This window comes from Lagopus muta, chromosome 23, assembly GCF_023343835.1.
Source record: "Lagopus muta isolate bLagMut1 chromosome 23, bLagMut1 primary, whole genome shotgun sequence".
NCBI classification, from domain to species: Eukaryota; Metazoa; Chordata; class Aves; order Galliformes; family Phasianidae; genus Lagopus; species Lagopus muta.
In genome coordinates this window covers 4636497-4662091 of record NC_064455.1, presented here as the reverse complement: position 1 = coordinate 4662091, position 25595 = coordinate 4636497, and the positions used below count along the sequence as shown (strand labels likewise).

At 47.0% G+C, this 25595-nt stretch overlaps 1 protein-coding gene across 3 annotated transcripts; it reads right to left on the bottom strand.

The window, feature by feature from the left end:
- Positions 1-60: 60 nt before the first annotated feature.
- KIAA0319L (KIAA0319 like) lies at positions 61-25513 on the bottom strand. 3 transcript variants are annotated; one of them, XM_048968759.1, is made up of 21 exons: positions 25311-25513; positions 24270-24436; positions 19562-20259; positions 14720-15011; positions 12782-12883; positions 12143-12240; positions 10887-10974; positions 10076-10168; positions 9356-9488; positions 8768-8996; positions 7956-8079; positions 7326-7458; positions 6860-7008; positions 6407-6558; positions 6096-6234; positions 5623-5782; positions 4719-4861; positions 4306-4428; positions 3727-3817; positions 3257-3348; positions 61-1480 (listed from the first exon to the last, which is right to left on the bottom strand). In XM_048968759.1, exons 2-21 carry the CDS (start codon positions 24409-24411, stop codon positions 1293-1295), a joined length of 3369 nt encoding a protein of 1122 aa, XP_048824716.1. In that variant the 5' UTR covers positions 24412-24436; positions 25311-25513; the 3' UTR covers positions 61-1292. The 3 variants fall into 3 exon arrangements, with proteins under 3 accessions (XP_048824716.1, XP_048824717.1, XP_048824718.1); XM_048968760.1 differs by lacking the exon at positions 25311-25513 and adding an exon at positions 24951-25289; XM_048968761.1 differs by lacking the exons at positions 24270-24436; positions 25311-25513 and adding an exon at positions 21779-21893.
- Positions 25514-25595: the final 82 nt, after the last annotated feature.

The following is a 25595-nucleotide window of genomic DNA, read 5'->3' as shown; positions in this document are numbered from 1 at the left end:
GTGTGGGCTGAGGGGGAGGCAACAGACGGCCCAGAACATAAACTCAGCAGCAGCCATGGCCACATTCAGCAGGGAACCGTCCCCCCGCGTTCGATAGTGTTTAATCTTCAACTCGCTCGACACAAATCAGTAGTGCAGCAATATAAATACAACCGAGGAAGTCAAAGCCTTTTGGCTTTCACAGCTCGAAAACAAAACAAAATAAAACAAAACAAAAGCCAGTGAAACGAGTCTTCCAGTTTTAAACACAAAGGAAGGCCATAAACTGCCCACCCAAGCACTGAGGAGCAGCGGCATCCTTTGTGCCTGTGAGAGGACGGGGGTGCAGCCCATGACAGCAGCACAGTGATATACAGAAGCAGCTATGGGGAAGGACCACAGCTGAACCCCGGCACTCAGCAGGTTCTCAGGGTTCCCTCACCCCACTGCAGTTCAGAATTGAGATATGGTTGATGTTCAGACTCGTGGAGGGCTTAAAGACCAACAGAAAGTGCTGGGGGTGCTGAATGACATCTCAGAGCTTTGGAAATGAAGTCTGCCGTGAGACAGAGGTACCAAAGGTGAGAGTCCTTCCCTGCTCTGGTACCAAACAGGAGAGCTTGCTGCAGGAGGGGGTCTCCCAGCCCAGCTAATTACCACAGGCAGATCAGCTTCTCCACACTGCCATCCCAGTGAGAAAAGTCTGACCGTTACTTAAGATGGCTACAAAACCCTCTCCTACCTGCAAGCTGATGCAGCATGACCACAGTGTTTAGATTCCTCCTCCTCTATGCTACAAAACAGCCAGTGCTTGTGAAAGGACAAGCCTAAATTAAAATAGCGCTTAAACCATTAGGGAAGGTGGAAAGAAAAGAACAGAAGGGACAGCAGTAGTTGGTGGCGAGCTGCTGGAGCCTGGAGGGAGCTCAGAGCACAGCCTGCAGCGCAGCTCTGACCTTCCTTCTTCAACAGATTTCCAAGGCAAAGAGCCTGGAAGTCCACAGGTGCTTCCTGTGCTGCAGTGAGGTGGGATAGGAGGGTCCTGCACACCCACAGTCGCTCCTTCCAGATCCAGCTCTGCCTTTTCTGATGCCTGCGGTTCACAGTTGTCTTCTCCTCCCTTTGATTTTCCTTGCAGTTCAAATTCAAGTACAACCAGTTTTAACTGAACGAAAAGAAACCCACAGAGTTATTTTCTACGGAACAAGTTAGCAGCTGCTGTCCTAACCAAAGCGGCCTCCAAAGGCCTTTGTAGAACAGGGACGGGCCTTCTCCTCCCCGCTGAGCTCCAGCAAAAGGCCACCTGAAGGCAGCTAGAGGACCTCCTCCCTCTGGCTCTTGGCTTTCAGTGTCACCTGCCCGTTGCGCAGGGAGCCGTTCTGGCTGCGGAGCAGCTTCCCTTTTTCCCGGTCAGGCCAGGTGAAGATGGCTTCATCGCTGTCCAGCTCCGACTCCGAGTGCATCAGGCTGGTGTTGAGGACCTGGGATTTCTGCCTGCCACCTTTGAAGGAGAGAGATTTGCAGGTTAAAGCAACTCAGCACTGCACAACCACAGCTCCCTCCACCCCCGTCTCATTTCACGTCACGTCACAGGGGTGGCCTAACCTGACCTCCCCCCATCTGACACTCATTCCCTCACAGGCTGAAGCCAAAAACAGAGTTGATCCTGTTTCAGAAACCTCGGTGTGACAAGAGGTGATGCAGATGCTGCACACAGAGCAAAGCACAAGGCATGGGCAGGGAAACAAACCACAGAATACCTGGTGTCTGCCTCCCTGACCTTGCTGAGGGCACTGCCTAGAAAGCCCCCTGGGGGCTGGGGGCTGTGGTAAAGAGAACATGCAGGTGTGCAAGAGGAGATCACTGCGTTCTTACTCCTTTCCCTACTCTCATCTCTGCTTCTCTTGCCTGCAAGGGGAGGCAGATAAATTAATGGGCTGAATTCAGATTAATGCACAAGGACGGGAGAGAGACATTTGCTGATATTGTCAGCAGAGGAAACACTTAAATTTAGCTTTTCCTTAATGGAGAAATGCAGCCTTTCCTCTGTTAGGAAATGCTCTCTGGACGTATCTAGAAGGAAAGAAGACGTCCGTCAGCAGCCAGGCCTGGAAGAGGCAAAACGAGTTTGGTTATCAGGGAGCAAATGGTTGAGGCACCTTTGCAACAGCCTGCAGAACAACCAGGCCTTTATTTAACAGTGGGGCTCTCCTGCACCGTGAGGCAGAGTTGGGTGCTGAGGAGGAAACCCACCTGATTTTTATTCTACAGGAGCAGCTGGATTTGTGCAGCTCTCAGTTATGCGTCCAGCTCTGCTGCTGCAGTGCCCTCAGTGCCACCATCAGGCACCGTTTGCTTTGCTGGACCACTGCTGCATGGGATAGCACTAGGATGAGTCATTATTTTCCATAGTAATCAAGGATCAGGGACTGTTTTTCGCTCCCTCTAAAAGCAGGACCAGCATTCTCAATCAGAACACATATTTCAGCAGCCCAAGCACTGCGCTGCGTTTGGCAGGGCCAGGCTTTGCAGGCACCTTCCCATTCCTGCCTCCTCCCCTGGTCAATCAGCAGGTGACAAAGGCTGGCTTTTGGTATCAGATACGACCTGATACAAGCCTGCAGCCACAGAAAACACTGTGGGCCTCACTGGTCTCCCTCCTAAGAGAAGCATTTGATTCCAGCAAAAATTAAAGGGTGGGTGAAGCTCTCAGAGCCTCATGCCCACGAGGAATGGAATGGATGCACTTACAAACAAGTACTGTGGAGTGGGAGAACATGAGGGCAGACACGAACAGCACTCTCTGCAGGCCACCAAGAATGCTGATGTTGCTTGGTGTCCTTTTGTTTACCAGTCAGTGTCAATCAGTTCAGTGAAATGCTCAAAGACACTGAATTCATGCTCAGCCTTGCCAAGGAATTGGATGCTGGCAAGAAAAGAGTACATGGAAAACTTGGGAGCTGGAGAAGCTGCAGCTGACACCCAGTTCTGGACTTCTTGGATCAGGTCAGTCTCTGAAGGGCTTATGTGCATCCACTTTGTGATGAGAAGCAGAAACACTTGGACTACGCCAGTTTCAGCCCCAAATATTTAAACCAAAGTTAGTTAACTTGATTAAACAGCCTGTCTGCAAATGAAACAAGCTGAGATCTTCAGAGACTCATCCATCAGTGACGAACATCATGTTTGTTTCACTCTGTGGTTTTTAAGTCCACTGAGGAAGAGTTTTCTTAGCAAGCATTCTGGAACTGCTGAGCTCTTCCCTCTCATGTTTTACCTGCTTTGGGATTTGGTTTTAACTCCAGGCTTTCTTGATCCGTTGCATCCAAAATCTTGTATTTGCTTTTTCTTTTGGATTTTCCTTTTCGTCTAAAGGGGGAAAGACAGAATTCAGAGGCAGGCTGCTTCTTCAGAACAGTTGGAATTAAAAAACCAAACCAGAACAACACACTGATCTTCAAAGCCAGAATACTTGCTTATTTCAGACTATTGTTAACATCAGAAAGCAGAACATTAAAAACATTGCTTTAGTTGCACATTTACAGGCTAATCCAAGTCTCACTTGTTAAACAGACCCAGAGTTTTAAGGCTTCAATGTTCCACTTGAAACACTGAGCCAGAAAAACCAACGTCCCAGGGCTGAGCAGACAACCTGCTGGGACTCTGGGTTTAAAACTCTTTCACCTCCTAAAGCAGCCACTTGGCTCTGCAGCACTGACACTGGGGGGGTTATGGCCTCAGTCCCACCTCTTGCAACAGCAGATCACCATCCAGGATAAGATTCCAAAGGCAACCACAATGACGAAAGAGGCAATGATCACATACAGCACGCTCCACTCTGAAAGCAAAACACCCCAGAGATAAAGACGTTGTGGCAACTCATCCAGCTGACAGCGTGCACTTCAGATGACTGCTCTTGAGACAAGAAAGAAGGCAGGCTCGACCTTTTGTGGAATTACAGAGACTGGCACCCATCACTGGCAGGGTCTCTGATTCTCCAATGGAAGCCAGAGGTTTGGGTCTTTCTGCACAAGTTTGGGTTTCTTTTTCTGTTATCTTAAAAATTGGCTTTCCCATGGCAGAAAATCCCCCATAGGATCACAGTAGCAAAGGGGCATAATTTATAAACTGAGGATGGACTCAACTCTTAGCAAATGCTCACCATGAAGAGCATTTCCTAGCCACTCTTTCCTATGTGCTCTGTGAGACCAGCTCAGGGACCGCAGTGTCACAGTGAGCAATCAGGCATCTCTTACACAGCGAACCTTGGGCTACAGACTCTATTTGCCTCCTAAAGGCGAGCAAAGCCAGGGAGCTTTCACATACCACAGTTACTTTCGCCATCCCCCATCTGCACCTTGATGAAGTTCTCCATCCAAAAAGGGTCACAGACGCAGCGTTTGGTGAAGGAGTCGCAGCGCCCGTGCTCAGAGCAGTTCAGCTGACAGGCTGGGGGCCAGAAACAGCAAGGTGAACTCAGTGACTCACACGTGAGGCAGCAAAAAAAGGACAAGACAGCTCAGTATGGCCAACCACCATCAGGTTTTTTACTCAAATCACCGTGCTGTAACTGCAAGAAGGGCAAATGTGAGCACCCAGGCCTGATGTCAAAGCAGCCAAGTCCTGCTTCATGAGCAACTTCACATGTGAACACGCTCAGAAAATTCTTGCCGTTCTTGCAAGTATCCAAAAAGAGTGCAAAAGGCATCAGCTCACATCACAGCAGCTCTCTGACTTACTGACTGTGTTGATTTCCAGCGCCCGGAAGATGAGGAAGTCTGACTGCTGCTTCCGCAGTTCATTTCTTAGAGTCCAGGCCACCTCCCGTCCTTTGAAGATCTGATGGGGAGGCTGATTCTGCACAAAAAACACCATCTTCGTGCTGCAAGTCAGACAAAATGGTTATCTCCACTGCTTCTCCAAACACCACGCAGTCATTCCCCTCTGTCTGTCATTACAGGGACTCATTCAGAATCCCACACTTATTTGGAAGTTGAACTTCAGGTAAACCTGCTCATGCAGCAGACACCCCACTGGGACATCTGATCCAACCCCATCTTCAAAGCTGGGATGGTTTTTAGTTTGCTAATGGCTTCGTCAAGCCAAGTTTCAAACATCTCCAAGCACAACTTTGCATGCTCACACTAAATGTGGAAATACCCAAGCCTTATGGCCTTACTGTTTTCATCACCTCCTCCCTTACCATGGGATGCCTGGACCTCCAGCACCCTCAGTCACACCTAAGGCAACAACAGACTGCTGTTAATATGGACAATGTGGCCCACATGCAAACTAACACTTGTTTAGAAGAGGCCAGCTGTAGCTTACTTTTAACCACGCTGCAGTCAAAGCCAACCTTCTATTTTCTGTTCTAACAGCTGTTACACTGTTTCTCCACATTTAATTTCACATTAAATTGAACTAGTTGGTAGTGCCCAATGAAAAGCAAAGCTTTTCTGGACAATCACCACCTCCAGAGGTGAAGGATAACCAAGACCTGCTTGGCAACTCAGAAACATCAATTTCACACAAGGTCTTTGCATGTCCTGGTTATCCAATCTGCTTCCCCAGGGGGAAAAAAGCCCCTTGGTCACTAAACACTTCAGCAATTCCTCTCCTTGTGCCTTCACAGACAAATCCTACCTTTGCTCAGTGTATGGCTGGATCTTTTGCACAGTGATGTCTGAGTCAAGGACCCCCAGCAGAACTCCTATCTGTCTGATGAACATGCCCTTCTGCCTCTCAGTCAGCTGGCTGACATTCACATCCAGAATGATCTCCACAAGGTTGTTTTTCCTAGGATCTAGTGAGAACACAGACAGCACAGACCTTTAGATCTTCTATTTAACAGTCCAGGTATAAGTCAGGTTTCTAGCATCCTTCTAAAATGCTTCTGGTTTGAATCCAAAAGTACAGAATACAGCTCTATGACCCTCATAGATAATGACATGGTAAGAGTCAGCCTCCTAGAACCACACAAAAATATGATTGGTTTCCCCTACACGTTTGACCTTTTACACTTCCAAGCAGGACCCAGAACTTGCAGTATAAACTGTATTCAGAACAGCAGGCCAATGAACTGTAGGCAAACTTGCTACAACACAAAAAGCACTCACCAGGTTTGACTTCCACCGTGGTCCTTTCCACATCACTCTCTCCTTTGGCATCTGTTACTCTGAGATGGAAGGTGTAAATTCCTTCTACCAGATTGGACAGGAGAAGCACCGGATGGTGGTCTGAATTATTTAAGACCTCCTGGAAGGCAGAGCAAAGCAAGTATCAGTAAACTAAGCATCAAACCAGGATGGCTTATCACCAAAAAGTAACCAGGGCAATGATCAGCTTGATGTTTCCTCAGGAGCTATCAACGCTCCCTCTCTCTGACTGCTGTGATGCTGCAGGATGCCATTTATAAAAGAAACTTTACCCCAGCTGCAGGGCTCCCCTCATCCCGAGTCCACAAGTAGCTGACAATTCCCTTATCATCAGAGGATTTTGATCCATCCAACTCAGCTGTATTTGTAGGCAAGGTGATGACAACATTCCCCGCAATCTTTGCAACTGGCGGCTTGTTTATCTCTAAGCAAACAGAAAGAAACAATTGGAGAGAAATCTGGTAGTGCCCAATGAAAAGCTACAGCCTTCAGCCTCTGCTGTAACCCAGAAACCCCCCTCTAAAGCTGGTGGAGAGAAGTGCCATTAGGTACTGTGGGAATGAGTGAACAACATCACTCCTCCAGGAAAGGGCAGACATCTGATAACACAGGCAATTTCAGTGCTCTGCTCATCATCCTTCGTCCATTCCTCCTAAGTTTGCCTCTTGCTCAATTGCTCAGAGATAACCTGGGCCCCAGGTAGTTCTGTGTATGGCTGGACCTACCTTCTTTGACAATAACGTTGACAGAACTTTGGCTCTGCAAGTTCCTTTCATCCTTAACTGTAAGAGTGAACTCATACGTCCCAACCTGGAGGCCTGTTACAGTGGCAATGCTGCTGTTGGCATTCTCCAACTTGACACCATCTGGTCCCCTAAACAGAGCACAAGAGGATCAGTTCCAACTTTGCACAGCGTGGGAGCTGACCATGAGGCTCAAGCAGAGTTACAGGGTTGGAAACACAGATACCTGGAAATACAACCAAGTGCTTGGCAGAAAGCAAAAGTATTTTCTCCCATCACAGCAAGGTAATCAAAAGAAAAAAGGGCAACATTCGCTCTAGTTTAGTGGTGAAGCTCATCATGCCTGACGTGGCAAGGATTTAAGACAAGAGGGGTAAATGTGGTGTGTCCTGGTTGAGATGAAAGACCCAGATGCTTGCAGAAGAAGGGGCTGGAAGTTGATACGCACCGTGTTTTCTCCCAAAGAAAGGAGACTATTTTCTGGTCATCTGAGCTCTTGCTGCCATCTAGAGTGGTGCTGTCCACAGGAAGAGTTAATTCTTTATCAGGACCAGCATCTGCCTTTGGGGGCTTATTGTTCTCTGAAAAAGCATTGCAATACTTTTTACACAGATGCCAGAAAGGTGGAGCTTGCTCCCCAGCATTAAGAAGTTCCTCCAAGAATCCCTACATATTTTCTGCCCATTATTTCAATCAACTCAGACCAAGTGAGTCAAAAAGCAGCTAAGAATTCAGATCAGAGTTTTATTGACACATCTACACTAAAAGGTAGTGTAGCATTACCTCACCTTTCCTGCTCCTGCACTGTGAGCAGAGACAGCACTCAGGAAACACAATCCTGCCATCACAGGTGGATAATACCAACTAGATGACATTGTGAAAAATAAGATAACAGCCTACAAGGGCAATATTTGTAGAGATTTTCTTAAGTTGGTTCATCAGCAACATAAAGTCCTGGAAAGGTCCTCAATTAAAGCTTTTCTGGAAGCAATAGGAAGCTACTACAAGATCTAGAGTATGCTGACACAGTGATGCCCACCTGGAATTGAAGAAGCAAGAGCAAGGAAGGGCAGCTTACCTGGCTGGACTATCACAGTGACCTCTGCAGTGGACTGGTGCCCAGCAGAATCAGTCACTATTAGCTGGTAAGTGTAGTCACCTTCTTGCAGTGCAGAGAGCTGCAAGACTGGCGTCCTCACCCCCTGTGAGAAAACATATGAATGCTTTGAGAAGATTCTCTCCAGCAATGATTATAGATCTGAAGACTCTGTTTCTAAAGCCACTGTTATCAGCAGGTTCCAGGTGTTTATTATTACCTCCTGTTAAAGGACCAGAAGTCTTGTGTCACTTCTGGGAATCTCAGTGCCATCCTGCCCCTTGTTTTAGTTAGATAAAAGATGACACAGCCTGGCTCCACACCTTTTGACTGCACTTAAGCATCCATCCTGTAGCACCATTGATTTAGTATTCACTAATGTTCTGAGGAGTCAGCAACTGAGCAGACAGAAACCACGCTTCCCTAGCAGTCACATAGGTTAAAAGGAGACACAAGCTATGCTGAGACCTGCTATATGGAACAGCAGAGTCCAAAGCTATCAAGTTCTCATTTCTCTTAATACTCTATCCTCAAGCAGTATTTAAAGCTGCATTGCTCAAGAAAGGAAATAGGATGCCACTGAAAACCTGTGGCTAGACTGGTGCACCAGCTCAGCCATAAGCTAATAGCATCTTTGTGTGGATTCAGTTTGAAGTACCGAATCGTCACATCCTTACTCTGTAAGCTTAAAAGGCAGATTTGCTATCAGCCATTTAAAAACTGCTTGATCATAGGAAAAAAACAACAAAACAGCTAACGAGTAATCAGAGATGAGATAGGAGACCTGCACTGACCTGCATCTCCATCACTTTCCCTTTGCTGTTAGGGCTGAGCAGCCACTCGTAGCTGACGATGCTGTGATCATCAGTGCTCTGGTTGCCATACAGGGTGATGGAGTTCTGAGGCAGGGTGATCACTTGGTTTGGGCCTGCATTTGCCACTGGGGGGTAATCCACTGCTTTGTTCACTGTCAAGTTGGCAGTGGTAGAGTTGCTGGCACCGTCTGAGTCCACTACTGTTAGACTGAAGGAAAAAGCACAGATAATTGTGAAAGCAACCCAGAGTCACAATTGTAAGAGCAGAATATAAAATGGTGGCTGGAGAGGCACAAGAAAAGCTAGAAAGTTAAGACACTTAAGGACAGTATTTCCTTTTCCTCTTCTAGTACTTTCATCATCTTGGACCAGTGCTACAAATTAAGAACAACAAAGCAGCCAGATAGCTTATCTTTTTTAAAGTGAAAAGCTATGAAACCACCTGAAATTCTGATCAATACATCAGAAAACAGAGTGCCATTCCTGTTTGTTTGGAGAGCAGGCTGACTTCAGGAGTATTGTACATTTTATCCTTAGGGAACAAGAACTGGCAAAGGTACAACCTACCTGAAAGTGTAATTGCCAGGAACCAGGTTGGTCAGTGTCAGAATGGCAGTGTCACTGGAAACCTTCTCTTCCCGCAAAGGACCCTTCAGTTCTTCCCAGTGATAGCTGACAATTTTATCATCATCCGTGCTTTCTGTGTCAATTATGAAAGCAAATCATACAAGGAGCTGGAAAATAATGCTTCACAATCCCAGATGTTCAGTTCTCCACTTCAGTGCTGGGCTTAGCGAGCAAAAGCTTTTTTGGTCCAAACCCAACCTCAGATACCCAAAGTGTCTGCCCTCGTCTGCTCTGCTTCAGGGGTGCATTTGAATATCCTTGATTCCAGGTTTGTGTGTTGAGGGAATGAAAATAAACCCAAACACAAAGCCAAAAAATACAGATAAAATAGTACTGGTCCTGGACCAGCATTTAAAGAAACTCCTGAAAAGCTCTACTGTGGGCCAGGGTCATCACAAGTGATGTGTCAGCTAACCAAGGCATGTGAAGCTTAACACGAGAGGCCAGTTCTTTTGATTAAGAGCCTTTTTTTTCTAGGAGAATCACTCAGGGCAGCATCTGCAGAAGGAAACACGGAGAGGTGCCTGCGTGTCAGCATGTGGATTCCCCCCTCCTAGCAGGAGAAGCTGATTCTATGCACTGAACTTATCCAGCAGGCCAGAAAGAAACAAACACAAAGAAACCAGGCACAGCAGCCTATTTAAAGCAGGAGGTACTCACGGCTGCCATCAATAACAGTTGAAATGGTTGGCAGTGAAATCTCCTGGAAGGGTGGGGAGACGATAGCAACAGGAGGACGATTCACTCGAGGCTCTGCAACAAAAACAGAGCTGTTACAATGACACCTACAGGCAGACCATGGTACAAGGTCCTAGCCGAGGAGCTAGAAAACTGCTTTGCTTTTGGGCACTAGGAGTGGCGAGCAGAACACGTGCTGCACATCTGCCCTCTCCCCAGCTCTATCTATCCCTTCAGACCCTGCAATCATCTAACTGATAGCCTGGAGAATCCAGGAGTCCAAAATGTGGAGCAGATGTGCTGTGCAACTTCAGGACAGGCACAGAGACCTGCATGATCATCAACACAGTAATTCTTGCTTCCAGCAAGTTATGAACCAGTGCAGGGAAGCAGTGCTAACAGAAAGGGCTTAAACAAGGAAGGAGGAGAACTGCTACCACACAAGTACTCTAGAAATGGCTGCAGTCCATCAGTGCTCCCATGCTGAGACGAGATGATTCTAAGTGAGCAGCACCTAGAGCTTCTAGTTTCTATTGCAACAGAGCTCTGCCAGCATGAGGCATTTCCTGAGCACTTGTGTATCAGTATTTCAGCCCTTGCACTGGGTGGTTGGCCTGCATGTGGTACAGCAAACAGCTGTGTGTATCAGCATAGCTTCACATCTCAGGAAATGACTCAACGCACACTGAGATCTGAGCACAATCAATTCTCATGATGTTAATCTAGGGTCCAGTCCAGTAAGCAAAACAGAGAGGCAGGAAGTTAGCAACAGATGCACTGAGACTGAACTCACTTGGATTCACTGTTACATTCACATAGCCCTCTCCGTGTGCATTTTCCCCATCGACCACAACTTTGAATTCATACAGGCCAACAGTAAGCTGGAAAGCAAACACAAACAATTATTCACCTTTGATCAAGACAGCAGAAACACAGTTTGACCTGCTCAAAAGTCAACTCACCATGCCTTGGTGCTGCATTAGAAGCACAAAACACACAGTTCTGCTCCAATCCATGCATACGAGGCAAAGCACGGCTTCCAAGCCAAAATGTTACCACGTATATTTCAGTTTACAACAACTAATCAGAAACTAAAGACTAATATTTCTTACTGCCACAGGTGACAGGATTGTCAGTCAAGACTGACCTTCCATCAACAACAAGCAAACAGAACAGGTCTGAGGGATTAGTTCAGGCTGTGTGGCCACAGGAATCTGTACGAGCAGACTGTGCTTGAGATTTAAAAAGCCTGAATGTAAGAGAAAAAGATCTCTTCTTATGTGTTTTTACCAAAAAAATGTATTTCTTCCCTTTCTTCTAGGGGCCATGAGTCAATTTGTCACCCTTTTGTCACAGCTGAACCCAAATGAGAAGGTCTGGGTGCTGCACAAGTCATGCAATCCAAGAGACTGAAAACCTGACAGGGACAGATGTGCTGCTTTTGAAGTGCTTTTCTCTGCATGGTATCACAGTTAATGCCTGCACATTTTGTTCTGAGTGCAGAAGAATCCCTGATGCTCAAAGGAATGTCCCATAAAAACAGAAGTGTATATTCATGCAATATTTAAAGTCGTTCTCTTGTTAAGAAACTCCATGTGCAGAAACCAACAATCCTTTCATTCCTTTAGATCTTGTCTAAAAGCAGCAGCCAGGGACATGCTAGGAGGTATTCCATCTCTCCAAGCTAATGGAACCTGCCAGTCCTTTTAGAGACTAGCACAAGGCTTCCAACCTAAACAGACCACTGCAGTGTTTCGGTAGTAGAAACATTCACAACCTTTTGTTAATGTTAAATTGTGTCCTTTTGAGTTTGACACATGGCATGTAGGCAGCTTTTAGATCCTGAAATCCATTTCTCCCCCTCGTTCCAGAGCAACCTCCTTTTTCTAAGGGACTCAGAAGAGGGCTTGTAGTGAAATGTTGGCTGCTGGCCCATCGCGCTATTTCCTCTTCATTGTGAAATCATACAAGTCTTTCCTGGCTGCCAGGATTCCTGTTTTCCTCTCTTGGCATTCCATACAACAGGACACCAAGCAGCAAAAGCTTTACCTTAGATAACTTAAGGGTCTGGGAGTGTTTCCCTTCCATTTCTCCACTGTAGTCTTTCGGATGAGTAATCAGTTCCCACTCATAGGAATAAGTGGTTCCTTGAAAAAAGAACAAAAAAGAAAAGCTCCAGAAGTTGGTTTTTAAAAGACTGCCTTTCTGCCTGCTAAAAAAAAGCAAAGACATTAAACATTTACAAGGCCCATTCTGCTACATGGAGAAATGAGACTGCTTAGAGTCTGGACTGCAGCTTTTTGGGAATATACCCAAGACAAGAAACAATCTGTGCTCCTAAACACATTTACTCCAAAGCCAAAGCCCATCTTTCTGCCTGGAAGGCATTAGAGAGCTTCAGAACAGTCACAACTCAGGATGGTAAGAGAGAAAAGCATGACTGTGCTCACAAATCCTGCAGGCACAACATAATGCCAGTTTCTGAACAGGGACACGTCTCCCCCTGCTGCTGTGCACCACGTCACTTGCTCACCTCCACTCCTGCTGCTATTACTGACATGGAAACTGTCTTCTGACAAAAGACACTTTCAAGATTGCTGTTTGTAATGCTTTTTTAATGCTGTTTGTAATGCCTGCTGGTCTTTTCACCATCACCTGCCCTTGGCTGAAGCCCCAGGGAAGCCTTACCAGGTGGTGGTTCAGGAAGCACAAATGCATTCAGCTGAACTTCATTCTTTGGCAGGGTGACTTCCACGCTGTCTCCAGCAGAAACCACCAACTCCTTCATAACTGAGAGGGAGAAAGACAGAATTGAAAGAGAAACAGAACAATTACACACGTACCTAAAAAGCCACCTTTGCTTCAGAGCCCTTGGAATAAAAATCAGCAGCAAATGGGTGTATTTTGTAAACACCTCATCACTCAGTGCAACTCCTGCTCCAGGTTTCAGTTTCATTGCTAAAGCAGGATCGCTAATGGGCAAAATTACTCTGTCACCTTCAACCCTTTGCAGATGCTGGGCAGCTCCTGCTCCTTTTCTGAAGAGCTGAAATGTGACCCTCAGGCCCTGCACAGGGGCCTCTGGGCAGCCAGGTCCAGCAGGATGTGAAGGGCTTTTTGCTGCAGCCTTATGGCAAAGCAAGACCAACATTGCTATTTACCAAACTGCAATTTCAGATCTTTACAAATACATGAAGAATCCAAGGCATTTCTTAAGTTAAAAACTGCTTGGGGGCAAAGAAATTTTCTAAAATCTGCATAGCTACAGCACTGAGTTTGGGAACTCAGAATACAAACAGGATCCTTTTGTTTAGATTTTCTTCTTATCCTTTTCTTTTCCAAATAGGAAATCACTGCAGCACTTACTATGACCTTTCCTCCACTACCATTTCAAATCCACTGGCAGATAAAGAAAGCTTACTCCTTCCTAGTTTGCTACTTCCTAGTTTGATCCCATCAAACACAATGTTTCAGAGATAGGTACCAAAAAGCCAAGTAAAGATGGACATGGAAAACACCAGTAAATATTTAGCCTTACTTCCATTTGTTTGATAGCTATTGGAATCAACCAGTCAACTAAGAGAAAACAAATGTATCAGATCCTTTCTTCCCTCCCTCAATTACTCCACCTCCTGAGATTTTACAGCCCCATCAGTCTTTCAAGCTGCAAAGAATCCCAAGGCAAAAAGAAACCTGACCTCATCAGAAAACAAACAGAGAAAAACTTAAAACTCCTCTGAGAAAAAAATACCCTTCACGTGACCACCTCTGCACCACTGAGCAAAACAAGGAGGCCCTGGCTATGCTGCTTTTCCAGCACAAACCACTGAAGACATTTTAAATAAGTCTTTCAGTTTTAGTTGGGTTTAAGTCCCTAAAAAGAATGCTAACTTGTTAGCACAGGCATCCAACCAGCTGCCTGCCTAAAACATCCTTGGATGCAACATTTCCTTTACATGTTCTGTTTGTTTCCTTGTAAGGGAAAAGAAACCCTACGTTCAAAAGAAATGCAGAAAATTGGATTAACTGAATTCTGAGCTCTCACACAACCAGCACGCATTGGTCAGTATGGCAACACGTCCCCACAGGGTGAGATGATGGCCTGTGTGGGTTCACAGAGCTGCCCAAAGTGCGTTTTTGTTTTCCTACATCTTCAAATGTTTGCTTTCAGAAATGCCAGCCTGAACAGAAATGCCACTTTGCTGCAAAGCACAGCGTGGGCGAATGGCCAGGCACACTGCTCTGCTGTGCACTGACATTTCAGAGATGGAAGACAATCAGATGAACAGACATTCATTAAGCTTTCTGCTGAACTTGATAGAAAACAACGTGTCCCAGCTGCTGAAGCAATGCTCCACATGACTGTGCCTCACACCACATCTCAACCTGCACTTTTATCACAGTTACTTTCAGTCCATTCTTGGAAACAAACCAATGGTCCTGTGCAGATTTATGATGCCAGTATCTCACCAATTAATGGGGACCAACCACTGCACGCACTAACACTCGTGTCCCAACATCCTTTTGATGGTACCACCCTTAAAAGACCCAGTGCTTTTCAGTGCTGCAGTGCTTTATCAACAAAACCTGAAGAGGTGACCATGAGGGATCCCTGCATGCTTTCACCTGGTGCAGCTGCAGTAGTGCTCAGTGCCACAGCAGTGTTTGTCTGGACTGGAGAAACACTGCTGTTTGTGGGAGCACCACTGGGCACAGAAGTAGCAGCCTGTATCTTCGTTGTGCTTTTCCCCTGTGCGGGGCTGATGGTGGGCAACGTATCTGAGGAGTGGGTTTGGATGAAAGCATCATCCAGCAGCTCGGGTTTCTCTGTCTTTCCAACAGCTGTCAAGCTCAGTGCCACAGGACTGGAGAGCGTAGTCAGCACTGGTGGCTCCGGTGCAGAAGTTCCTGCATGGATCTGGAAAGGAAAGAGTAGCTTTAGTCGAACTGAGCTCAGTTTTGTTTTGCTGTGTTTGTTTCACAGAGGATCAAAATGCCATTGGATTGTTCTATAAACTGAACTCCACCAAAAGTTGCACTCCTCCATTGTGGGGGATGCTGAGAAGTCCCTGGGTTGTTTCTCCCCTTAAGGATGATGTTTTACTGCTTCTAAAATGTTTCTTCATGTTATTCCACAGCAGAGAAACCATTTCTAGCTGAGCAGAACACCAGCTGAGACCTCAGATCTAAGTACAGCATCTCAAGTGTCACTGCTGTTGACGTGGCAGACATGACAGAAGATCTGGGCTCAAAACTGCAGAGAACAGGACCAAAAGAATGGAGAGGTGGAATAACACAGGGGCAGAAAACAAGGATTGGGAACTGGGGTTCATTTGGGGCGTTTGTTTTGGCCACGTCCTCCTTGTCCTAAAGCTGCACAGCTGGCAAGCACACAGAGAGGGGGCTGCAATGGCATTTTCATTTAATAATGAAAGATTTTCAGCAAGATGAAATTTATTCCAAATCTCCCTTCAAAGCAAGGTGGTCTGACATAAACAACTGCCTCAGTGCATGCCAGGGGAGATGCTGCTGGGGCAGGGAGCAGAGCCTGAGGGCAGAAAGCTTGCTCACATCTACACAGGATGAACAACTTTATTGAAAGTAATCAAAATGGCAGCAACAATTTCCTTTCTTTCATCAGAAAATTCCTTTTGCAGGACCCAGCCCTGTTCCCATTCCAGCTCTCAGTGCAGCAGGCACTGCTCTCGACAGCTCACCTTCCACCATGAAGCACACTTGTGCACCACCATGTGTGCAGCACATCCTGCCGAGCTAACCCTGCTTGGGGAACATCTGCTAAACGTTTAAGATGGAACAACTCCCTGCTTTTGACTTTGGAAGTGTTTTGGAACTGGATTGCTCACTACTGCTCCTCACCATGGGAATCCATCACAAGCTCACATTGGAGGAAACGTTCTCAGGCTTTTATGCCATGCTTTTGGCATCCAGTCCAGGCAACAAGTGCTCTAGACTCCAGTGGGCAACATCCTGCTAGTAAACAGGCCAGGCTTATTAAGTACAAAATGCTGGTTGTTAAAATAAAGCCATTCTGCATGCATTGGAACAGCCAGCCCAGCCACAAGCAGCAATGGAGGCACTGAAGGTTTCTTTGCAGAGGCATTTTTTGCTGTTTCAGGCAATTTCCTCCCTCCATATCCTGGTTAGCCTTCCCCAGCCCCTGAAAGCATTGCACACTCTTACCAAGTAAGATCAAGTCAGAAAAGCTTCATGAGAGCTCAGCAGCCAGGCAGGAACTCAGAGACACTCGAGACAAGCTGCTTCAGGAAGGCACAGGAGGGGAAAGGCTCCATGATTGCACACCACCACAGGGAACCTTTACTTTGCTTAGTGAGAATCGACCCATAAGGGCTGCAAGAACAGCTGTCACAAATAAGGCACAGCAGCTGCTGTGCTCAGTAGTATTTTCACTGAGATGGATGCTTCCTTGAGACACCTTTAAATGCCTAAAATACCTGACAGTTAAGAAAGACCCTTTTTCCTCCCAGAAGTCTTCAGGATGAACCGACAGCCAAATGTCTGTGTGCAGCTCAAGTGAGATAAGCTTTGCCTGGGGCAACATCGCAGTCAAAAATGCCTCTGATGCTTGTAAGCTGAGACATTTCTTATCTTTACCCAATAACCCCAAATTCTTTAAAGCAAAGAACAGAAGATGGGGGCGAGGGGAAGACTAGAAGTTTGCCAGCTGTCCTATCTTATTAGCTTACAAAACAGAGAAAAGTGGCACAGTGGCCCAAGAGAATGTGCCAGACATTTCTTATTCCAACCTACAGCTGCTTTTGTCTGGGACAAGCAACCTCTCTCCCTGTCTGACAGCATTATGTCTGTACCATTCTAACAGAGCAGCTACGTGCATCAGAACCTGCCCTGAACTTTAAAGAAAAACACCCACGATCCAGAATTCTGCTTCATCCTTCAACTTAAACGGGCCTTTCTTTGGTGAGAGTGGTGTGCATATGCAAAACAGCCTCTCTGCAGCTCTGATTGTTGGCTCTGTTGTCAAAACCCCACTTTAAAGGCTGCAGATTTTCCCATGGTCTGCCTGCAGGACTGCTGCAGTGCTGCTGGAGCCCTTGTCATCAGCAGGGCTGCACTTAAACACTTCTCCTGTTTGGCTATTGCATGCACTGTGAGAGTCTAAAATTGGCAAAGTAATTCTGCAACAGGGTGGAAAGATTTTAGTGCCTGGCAAATATCACTCACTAAATAAAAAGCCCGGATTTCCCTTCTTTAGTTAAAGACAGGTGAGGGTGCACTGCAGCTCACCCTGCTGTGCTGTCCTTCCCCCATCTCTGCCACTGCAGCACGGATGTAGTTAAAGCCACAAATTAATGCTAGCTGCAAATCAGCAAGTGACACTGCAGATGGCTGTGAGGCTGCCAGAAATGTGAGAGGAAAATCAGAGCTCAGAGAGGCAATGTGCTCCTAAAGCATCACCTGACCATTCCCTGCATCTTTAGGGAAATCCTTTCATCTTCTCCTTGCCACGCATCCAATATTCTCACCCACCTCAGATGTTTGATGCTCCCAAGCATGCACTGCTTTGCATGCAGTGATTTCCTCCAGCTTCCACCCCACCTGCCAAATCTTTGTAACAAATACAGCATTACAAGCACTGCATTCACCTGCTCAAACAATGTACCTGATCAAATCTAGCTCAGATTAAATTCTATTGATTTCCCCATGCGTGTAACTTCACTTCTTTTGGCCCCAAACCAACCCAGCTTGGAAAAATCCCTACTTTGGCATCTCCCTCCTGCAAAGGCTGGCCAGGGCCCAAGTACAAAGCCTTCAATGTTGTATCCTTGGCCTAAATTAAACTGCTCTCAGATCAGAAATGTGAGGACAGCTGCATAGCTTGACTTATATTTTGCTGCTGAAAGTTGGATGCTTCGCTAGCCAAGGAATTAGCACAGGGCTGGGCAGCATCAGCCTCAACTCAACACTCCTGTTAAGGTGGTTTTTCTTAATTCTTCCTCAAAAACTGCATCCCAAACCTCAGAAATGCGGTTGCCAGGAATTTCATCACCTTTTAGGAAGAATTTCATCAAACATTCAGATCTTCTTGCCAGCAAAGACCAGAAAGGTGAAGGAAACCCACTGCCCCTCACATCCACCCAACAGTGCACCTTAATGACAAAGAGGAGCACTTGTACATATGGGAAATTTGGATACTTAGCAACATTCACCCATTGATTACTCCATGTAATTTAATATTTGCAGCCCATTTTCTGACAGGCACTGAACAGTAATAATGAACACTCAGCTCCATGCAGAACAAGCAGGGAGATACAGCAGCTCTTCAAGAGCAATAGAGCTCTCAACACAGGTTATGTGCAGAATAAATGAGAGGATGGGGTCACCGTGTAAATCTCAAATAGGAGGAGGAGGGGAAAAAGCAGCAGGGTAGGAATGCTGCAGTACTGCAGGGGAGAGAGAAAGCTGAGCTTTTATGTCAGCCCTGGGTGCTGCAAGGCTCTGGAAACTCAAACATTTGTGAAGTCCTGGTGCAGGATTTCACATGGCAGCAGGGCTGCCCTGCAGCTCCACGTGGTGCCTCTTGGCTGCTCTCCACATCCTGCTCACAGCCTCACCTGGAACCACGATTTGCATTCAAAGGAGAGAAAGAAATTCAGGCATTTCCAGTAGCAACAGGAAAAGGCACCAGGCTGCCAAATCCTGGAGGTGTGGCAGAAGATATGCAAGGAATTTCACAAAGGATTCTTCTCGTTTCGCTGTCATTTGTGGGCTTTTCTGTGTATTTTTAGAAATATTTATGTCTGCAGATGTAAAAATGCTAACTTCTCTTAGGACCAACATCTGGATTTACTGGATTAACGTGGCGCGCGTTTGCAGCAGAGCCTGAACTGCTTTCATTCAACCAATGCCAATGTAAGCTTTTGGGGATTTGAAAAACTGAAAGCCTTCAAAAAGAGGAAAAAAGAAGAGAGTTCAGATGCCAACACAAGTAAGCAGGCTGACATGGGAAACCCTATGCATAGAAGTCCAAGAAATATCTTGCTGCTTCATTTCAGTACTCCAAAGGAAACAGGTTTTGACTTTGTGGATCCAAAAAGGTACTTTAATGGGTAACAGGTGTCAACTTCCAGGTGCTTCCCACTGACATCACAGCTATCATACCTCACTTTTGCATCTCATTTGGTCAGTATAGTCCATCATTTCATACAAAATGCAAGCATTATTATTATTATTTCCATCTTCCTTCTCAGTTTATCCCAAATAGGAAGAAGTAGGGAAAAAAAAATACCAACTCATCCCCCCTCAAAATATACAAAACAAAGCAGAAAATGAACACTTGTCCTTGCCTTGCTGACAGGAGACTGAAAGCAGACATCTAGAAAGTTATTCTATCACATAAACAGTCCAAATCTATATAAAGCAAGAGCAGGAGAGCGACAGCTGTCCAAGACAGCCCCATTAATCACTCACCTGTGGGAAGCCAGCACTGTCTGCATCACCAGATCCATTCACATTATTGCTTTTAGGAGGGAATGGGCTTTTGGTTTTCTGCTCTTGAGGATTGGGCCCATTTTTCAGCAAGTCTTTCTTTTGATTTGGATGGGCCTCAGGAACAGGCCTGTCCTCCCCCAGCTGCTTCAGCACTCGATCCTTCAGGCGCTCTGCATCACTTCGGCTGCTTCCAGATCTGCTGTCTGATGCTCTGGCTGCAGCCCCACCACCAGGGCTTGCTGCTGTGTCCCCTTTCAGGAGCTGCACTCTGTTATTTGCCAAGCTCCGTTTCTGGAAAGACCCCCATGGTTGTTTTTTCCCCTGCACTGGGATGCCCCAATCTAACCACCTGCGAAACCGGTTCTTCGCATCATTTCCTGTTTGAAGCTTGAAGAAGTGCTCTGTGCTTTTGGATTTCTTTAAAAACACCAAAACAGAATCAGAAGTGCCAGTCCTGTCTGTCTGACACACGGCAGGCACGGAGCAGTTCACCTGGATGCACATGCTTTCCAAGAACCAGAAGGCATCACAGGCAGGGCTCCGGCAGCAGGCAGCCTGACAGGACTGCACGGTGTGAAAGCCTGCCAGGAGCTGCAAGTGATGATCTTCCCATGACTGCAAACGGCCACCAAGCACGATCCTTCCTGGCTCACACTTAGATCTGTTCCAGTCTGCATCTGGGAACGAAGAAGACAAAAGACAATTCTCAGTTTTCTAAAGCAGTCGACAAGAAATCCTCATCACTGCTGTCAAGGCAAAGTCACCATGCTCTGCCCATAGTCTCCCTGCAGTACCAGCAGTGCCTTGCTTCACAGTATAAAAGCAATTATCTGCCATGCATTTCTTTACAATTAAAGCTGCTTCAGATTTCAGACTGGGGGTAGAGCAGCAATTGCTTTACATATGGATTTTATTTTATTTTTTTCTTGTGCTTGTAGGGATCAATGGATTTAAAGGCTTCCAAAATTCAGAGCTCTGCAGATTAAGGACTCCCTAAAAATAGACTAATGACCTATGGGACTGTTACACTGTGCTGTGCTCAGCATCCAAGGCACAGCAGGTCACTGGAAGATTACTTTACCAACTATGCCACTGGACTTTGAGTCGTGCAGCTGGAGGCTGTGCTCTGATCTGCCCCCTCCCTGTTCAGACCACAACACAAATGGGGATCTTTTTTTCCCCTGTTAAAATAGTCACAATTTCCCTTTTTTTTCCCCTCCTATTTTTCTAATCAAATGTGGAGCTCACAAGCAGCAGCCTCCACCTCCAGCAACAACAACCCTGGGAAACTCTCTGTGAGACTGTGACACAAACGCAGCGTTCCCCACCTTGGCTGCTTTTATCATTTGACTTCAGAATATTCCTGCCACGGAGGCACTTACCTCACACTGCTGATGTGGCAATGAACTCTGATCCTCTCAATCGCAGTTAATACCCAGAATTGGCAGCACAGATTTGCTGTGCCTCTCCCCCTCCTCCTGCATCACCCCCCAATATCTCTGGGATAACATTATATGACCAAAGAAAGCGAGCAGCAATGACAGATGCATTTCACTGTAATCCAGTTATCACAAACATCACAGTGGGTGTTACAGCTCTTCTGTTACTCCTCATTAAAGGCTTCCAAATACATTAATTTGGTTTACCCAGAGTGGATAAGGACACCTGTTCAAAATAAAGAGTGATGGCCATTTTCACGTTCCTTCCACGTGCATCTCTTGCAACACCAAGAGTTTCAACTCAGAATGGGAACTCAGACCACGTGCAAAGTTTGTTCATGATACAGCAGAAACAAAGAAGCAGAAATGTTATTCATGGCTCATTTGTGAGACTAGCACAGCAGAGGCAGTGTGAAGACAAAGCTGAAGCAAGCCAGCATCAGGCACAATAGGAAGCACCTGAGATCTGCAAGGGGATCACAAGGGCCCAGAGCTCTCTGTGGGTGTCTGAGGCCAGAACTGCAAGAAAGGAAGGGAAGCTCTTCACTTGAGAAACTGCAATCTGTGAAATATTGCATATGTTCACCAGAAAGAGATGCTGACAACAGCAGCTTTACATCAACACAGCATTTCCTTGCAGAGCAGGCAGGCAGGCTGCCCAGGGCCAGCAGCTGACCTCATTCCACTCTGAAGTGCTGGGCTGAAGTCACCCCAACACGTGGCTGTGAGCAGGCAGGGATGAGCATCTGGCACCAACCTGGCAGGTGTGGAAATGGGGCAGAGCACCAGGAGGATGTGGGCACACACACAGAGCACATATTGGGCTTGGAGGAGCAGGCAATGAAAGGAAGGATAACACTTCTGCTGGGAATTTCAAGAGGATCTGCAGAGATTTGAGTTAGCCTTAAAAGAAAGCAACAAAAGAAATCCTCACTTTCTGTTTAAGGTGAAGCACTGTTCCTTAATACCTACTGTGCAGAAAGCGCTGCTTTCCACAACCTTAAAATCCCTTCTCATCCTGAACTCATCCATCCCTCCTCAGGTTGAGCCCTGGCTCACGCCTACCACACAAACTAAGGCTCAGTGCAGAACCCAGGGCTTTCCACCACAGGCACAGAACTGAGCACAAACACAATGGCTGCATTTAAAATGCTCCCCAGGAAGACATCACTTATGAAAAAGTCACTACATAGACAAGCATGATATGCATGCATCTAAAATTTGAAACTCTAATCTCCATAAGCATCTCCTAGGTATGCCAGAGCCAGGATTTAGTCTAGATGCCAACACACCACCATGCTGAGAACACTCTGCTCTCCTTTAACCCGCCATGAAAATGCAGAGATCTGAATTATATTTCATCCAGACTTCATTTCCAAAGTTCTGGTAATGCCCACCTAGGGCATGTTTATCTGAAATAAGCCAATATGGTTTTTGTATTGCTCTACACTGATAGCTTAAAGCTCAATTAACTCACAGAAATACCAGAAGTTAAACAGGCAACTCACAATCTGGAAGGCCAGCATTGAAGATATGCATTTTTCATAGAACCACACTGATTCTCATCTATGCAGTTCCTGTGGTGTTTGGCAGGGGTCACAAATCACACAGCTTCACTGAATCACACAGAGCTCTTCTATCAATCTATCAATCTACATTTGCATTTCACCTCTGGTCTGCCAAGAAAACTCACCTGGCCTGTTCACAACACAGTGCCTCCCCAGATCCCATAGGAACACCCTAAGGGCAGACAAAGCCCCACACTGCTATCTGCAGCCCTATAAATGGGGATCTCTGCAGCACTGGGCAGATGTGGACCTGTACCAAACGAGTGGAGGCAGCTGTAAGCACAGGCACTTTGGCTTCCTTCAACAGAAGCCACCTGCTCAGCCCCTTACAGCTCCTCGTGCTACATCCCAAGCATGGCAGCTGCACAGAGGGACCTGCAGCCTGGGTAAGGCCAGCAGGGTGGTGAATTTGCTCACTGTGATCATCCATGCCAGCAGTTTCAGGGGATGCAAAGCAAATCTGCAGCAGGAATGTCCCTGTGCACAAGTTCTATCTAAGCTCCAGAAAGGAACCAGCCTTGCACAGCACCAATCACATCACTGCTGCACACTGTGTGCTTAGTCACTCCTCAACACTGCTTTTGTCATTTTTAGTTCTCTAGTGTATATATATATATGCAAAAAATGCTGTCCTTCTCAATCTGTAGAGCTCCTGTCCCTCTGATGCAACTCGCAGCTCTGCTGAACAGCAGGGAACTAAAATGGATAAGAACAGTTTCTATTAATAAGCTCAGGTTCATAGACTTAGGCAGTTAATCCCCCCTGATAGAGAATTAATGATTAACAACTTGACTGCACAGACTTTTTTTTAGCCTGTCACATGTAACCAAGTATGTCAACACAGCTCCTTGGGTAACCCCACATGAACACACCGATTTCTGGGCACCTCTGATTCCTCTCCAGTTGAACAAACTCTGCAGCCTAAGAGATACCTACAAAACCAAAAGAGCAACGTGCACACAGGGTGAAAATGCCACCTTCTGGGGAAGATGTGGGCTTAAAACACTGAAGAGAAATTTAACCCATTCATCTGAAAAGACAGAATTTGAACAAAAGAAAACCCAAACACCCAGTCCTTTACATGAAAGTCTCCACACCCATCTGGTGTATTTACTTGAGCAAGAGGTTGATTACTCAAGTTTGAACAGGAAACATAAAAACAAACAAAAATTACCCGTAGGCAAATAGACTATTGACTTACAGTGTTTGTGGAGACTTCACAAACATTAAGTGCTTCAAAACGCTCTCGCCTTCCCAACCTCCTTCAAGTACTGCTCAGATGAAATTATTAACCAGAGTATCACCTGTTCCTTTTTGGGAAAAGGACTTTCAGCTCAGAGAAAGCTCCCTGTGAGATACAAACGTCTGAAAGCCAGCAGCACATGTGAAGATGCCCACATCTGTGGGGCAGACAGACCCTGCTGCTCAATAAGCAGTTGGGTACCAGAGTGATACAGCATTATAAGAAACAAGCCCTCACTGCCCCACACCCCTCCACAGAGCTTTGGTTATCCCACATTTCTGACAGCTCATTTAGCAACCATCAAGTTAGTTTGGTTTTAATCCAGCTACGAAGGCTAGCAGCTAATAACTCCACTTTCCTCTCTGAGTATTTCAAACATGTGAGACAGATAAATACCCACAACACAGACAAGGTCCCAGGCAGAGCAGCACAATCACCTGTTGAGGAGCACAAGGCACACAGGCAGGCGCACACGTAGAGCAGCTGCAGGCTTCTCAGCTCCCTTGCAGGTCTTCCCCAGCAGTACTGTGGCAAAAATGGAGCACTAATGCTGAGCTTGGCTTCCAACCTCTTCTCCATGGCCTTTGTGGGCAGCAGCAGGGTTCTGGAACCACAGAAGATATCCACTGGTCATTGGTATATTCCTGCAAGGACTCACTCAGCATGATGGAGAGCACGGAGTGTTTGCAGAGGAAAAGAAACAGCTAATCTTATCAGCTGAGCACAGCAGATAAGCAACCATCCATGTCACAGTGCTAAAGTGAGACCTTTGGCAGCACAACTCCCAATCACTGAACAGCAGCAAGCCTTGCAATTCCCCCCCCCCACCGGATTCAACAGGGAAACACCAAACAGCACAAATTGCAAAGTATCAGGGGCTTTTTGGGCTTCCAATAACCCTCGGGCGATGGATCCTCACCCAGCTCCTCCAGCACAACACACTGACAAACCACACACTGACAAACCACACATCTGTGCGGCGATGTCACTGCTCACACACTGGTGCTGCTCAGTGCCAGCCACCAACAAAGCCAGCAGAACACAGAATCGTTGAGCAGCACGAAGATTAAGGGCACGTCCAGCTCCGTGGGCACAAACCAGAAAGCACTGATCCTCACCGGTAGCCTGAATGTCAATTTTCAGTATCCTGAATGTCAATTTTGGAGCCTCAGATGCTCCCGAAATCCCAACCATCGCTAAGCAAGGTGCGATACAAAACTCAATTCCGCACGAGGGATAAACAGCGCCTGTTTGCAGGGGCAATGGGGCGTTACTGGGCACGAGGAGCTCAACCTGCCACGGTTCCAGGCTCAGAAGGCAGCGTCACCACAAAACCGGCCGTCAGCACGTCGCCTCAAACTCGTTAACTGCTAAATCCGGAGGGCAGCCGCCCCGCACACGGAACCGGCCGGCAGAGCCCGGCACCCCGCGCTGCCCCACGGTCCGACCCGCGGCGGCTCTCCGCGGCAGACACGTACCAGGGCCGCGTGCCGCTCCGCCGCTCCTCATACCGGGCGGCCGGGCCTCCAGCGCTCCGGGCCGGGGGGCAGCGCGGCCTCCTGCCCTGCGGCCATAGCGCCGGGCTCAGCCCCGGAAGCGCACCGACACCTTCCGGAAACGGAACCGACACACCGGGAACGCCTGGACCGGCGTCGTCCGCTCGGGGCTGCGCCGCTCCGCTGCCCGGCTCGGCGCGGGGAGGAACCTCGAGCCGCCGCTCCTCCCGCAGCCCCGGGAGGGATCGGCCGAGCAGCCGCGGGGGA

Bases quoted from the DNA above. Each gene is read 5' to 3' on its own strand.
- KIAA0319L (XM_048968759.1), bottom strand. From the start codon at position 24,411: ATGGAGAAGAGGTTGGAAGCCAAGCTCAGCATTAGTGCTCCATTTTTG. The intron at 10,975-12,142 runs GTAAAGCTTTTG...TTTGCTTTCCAG, and splicing joins AGACCCTTAAGTTATCTAAG to CTTACTGTTGGCCTGTATGA. The intron at 7,009-7,325 runs GTGCGTATCAAC...TGCTCTGTTTAG, and splicing joins TTTCTTTGGGAGAAAACACG to GGGACCAGATGGTGTCAAGT.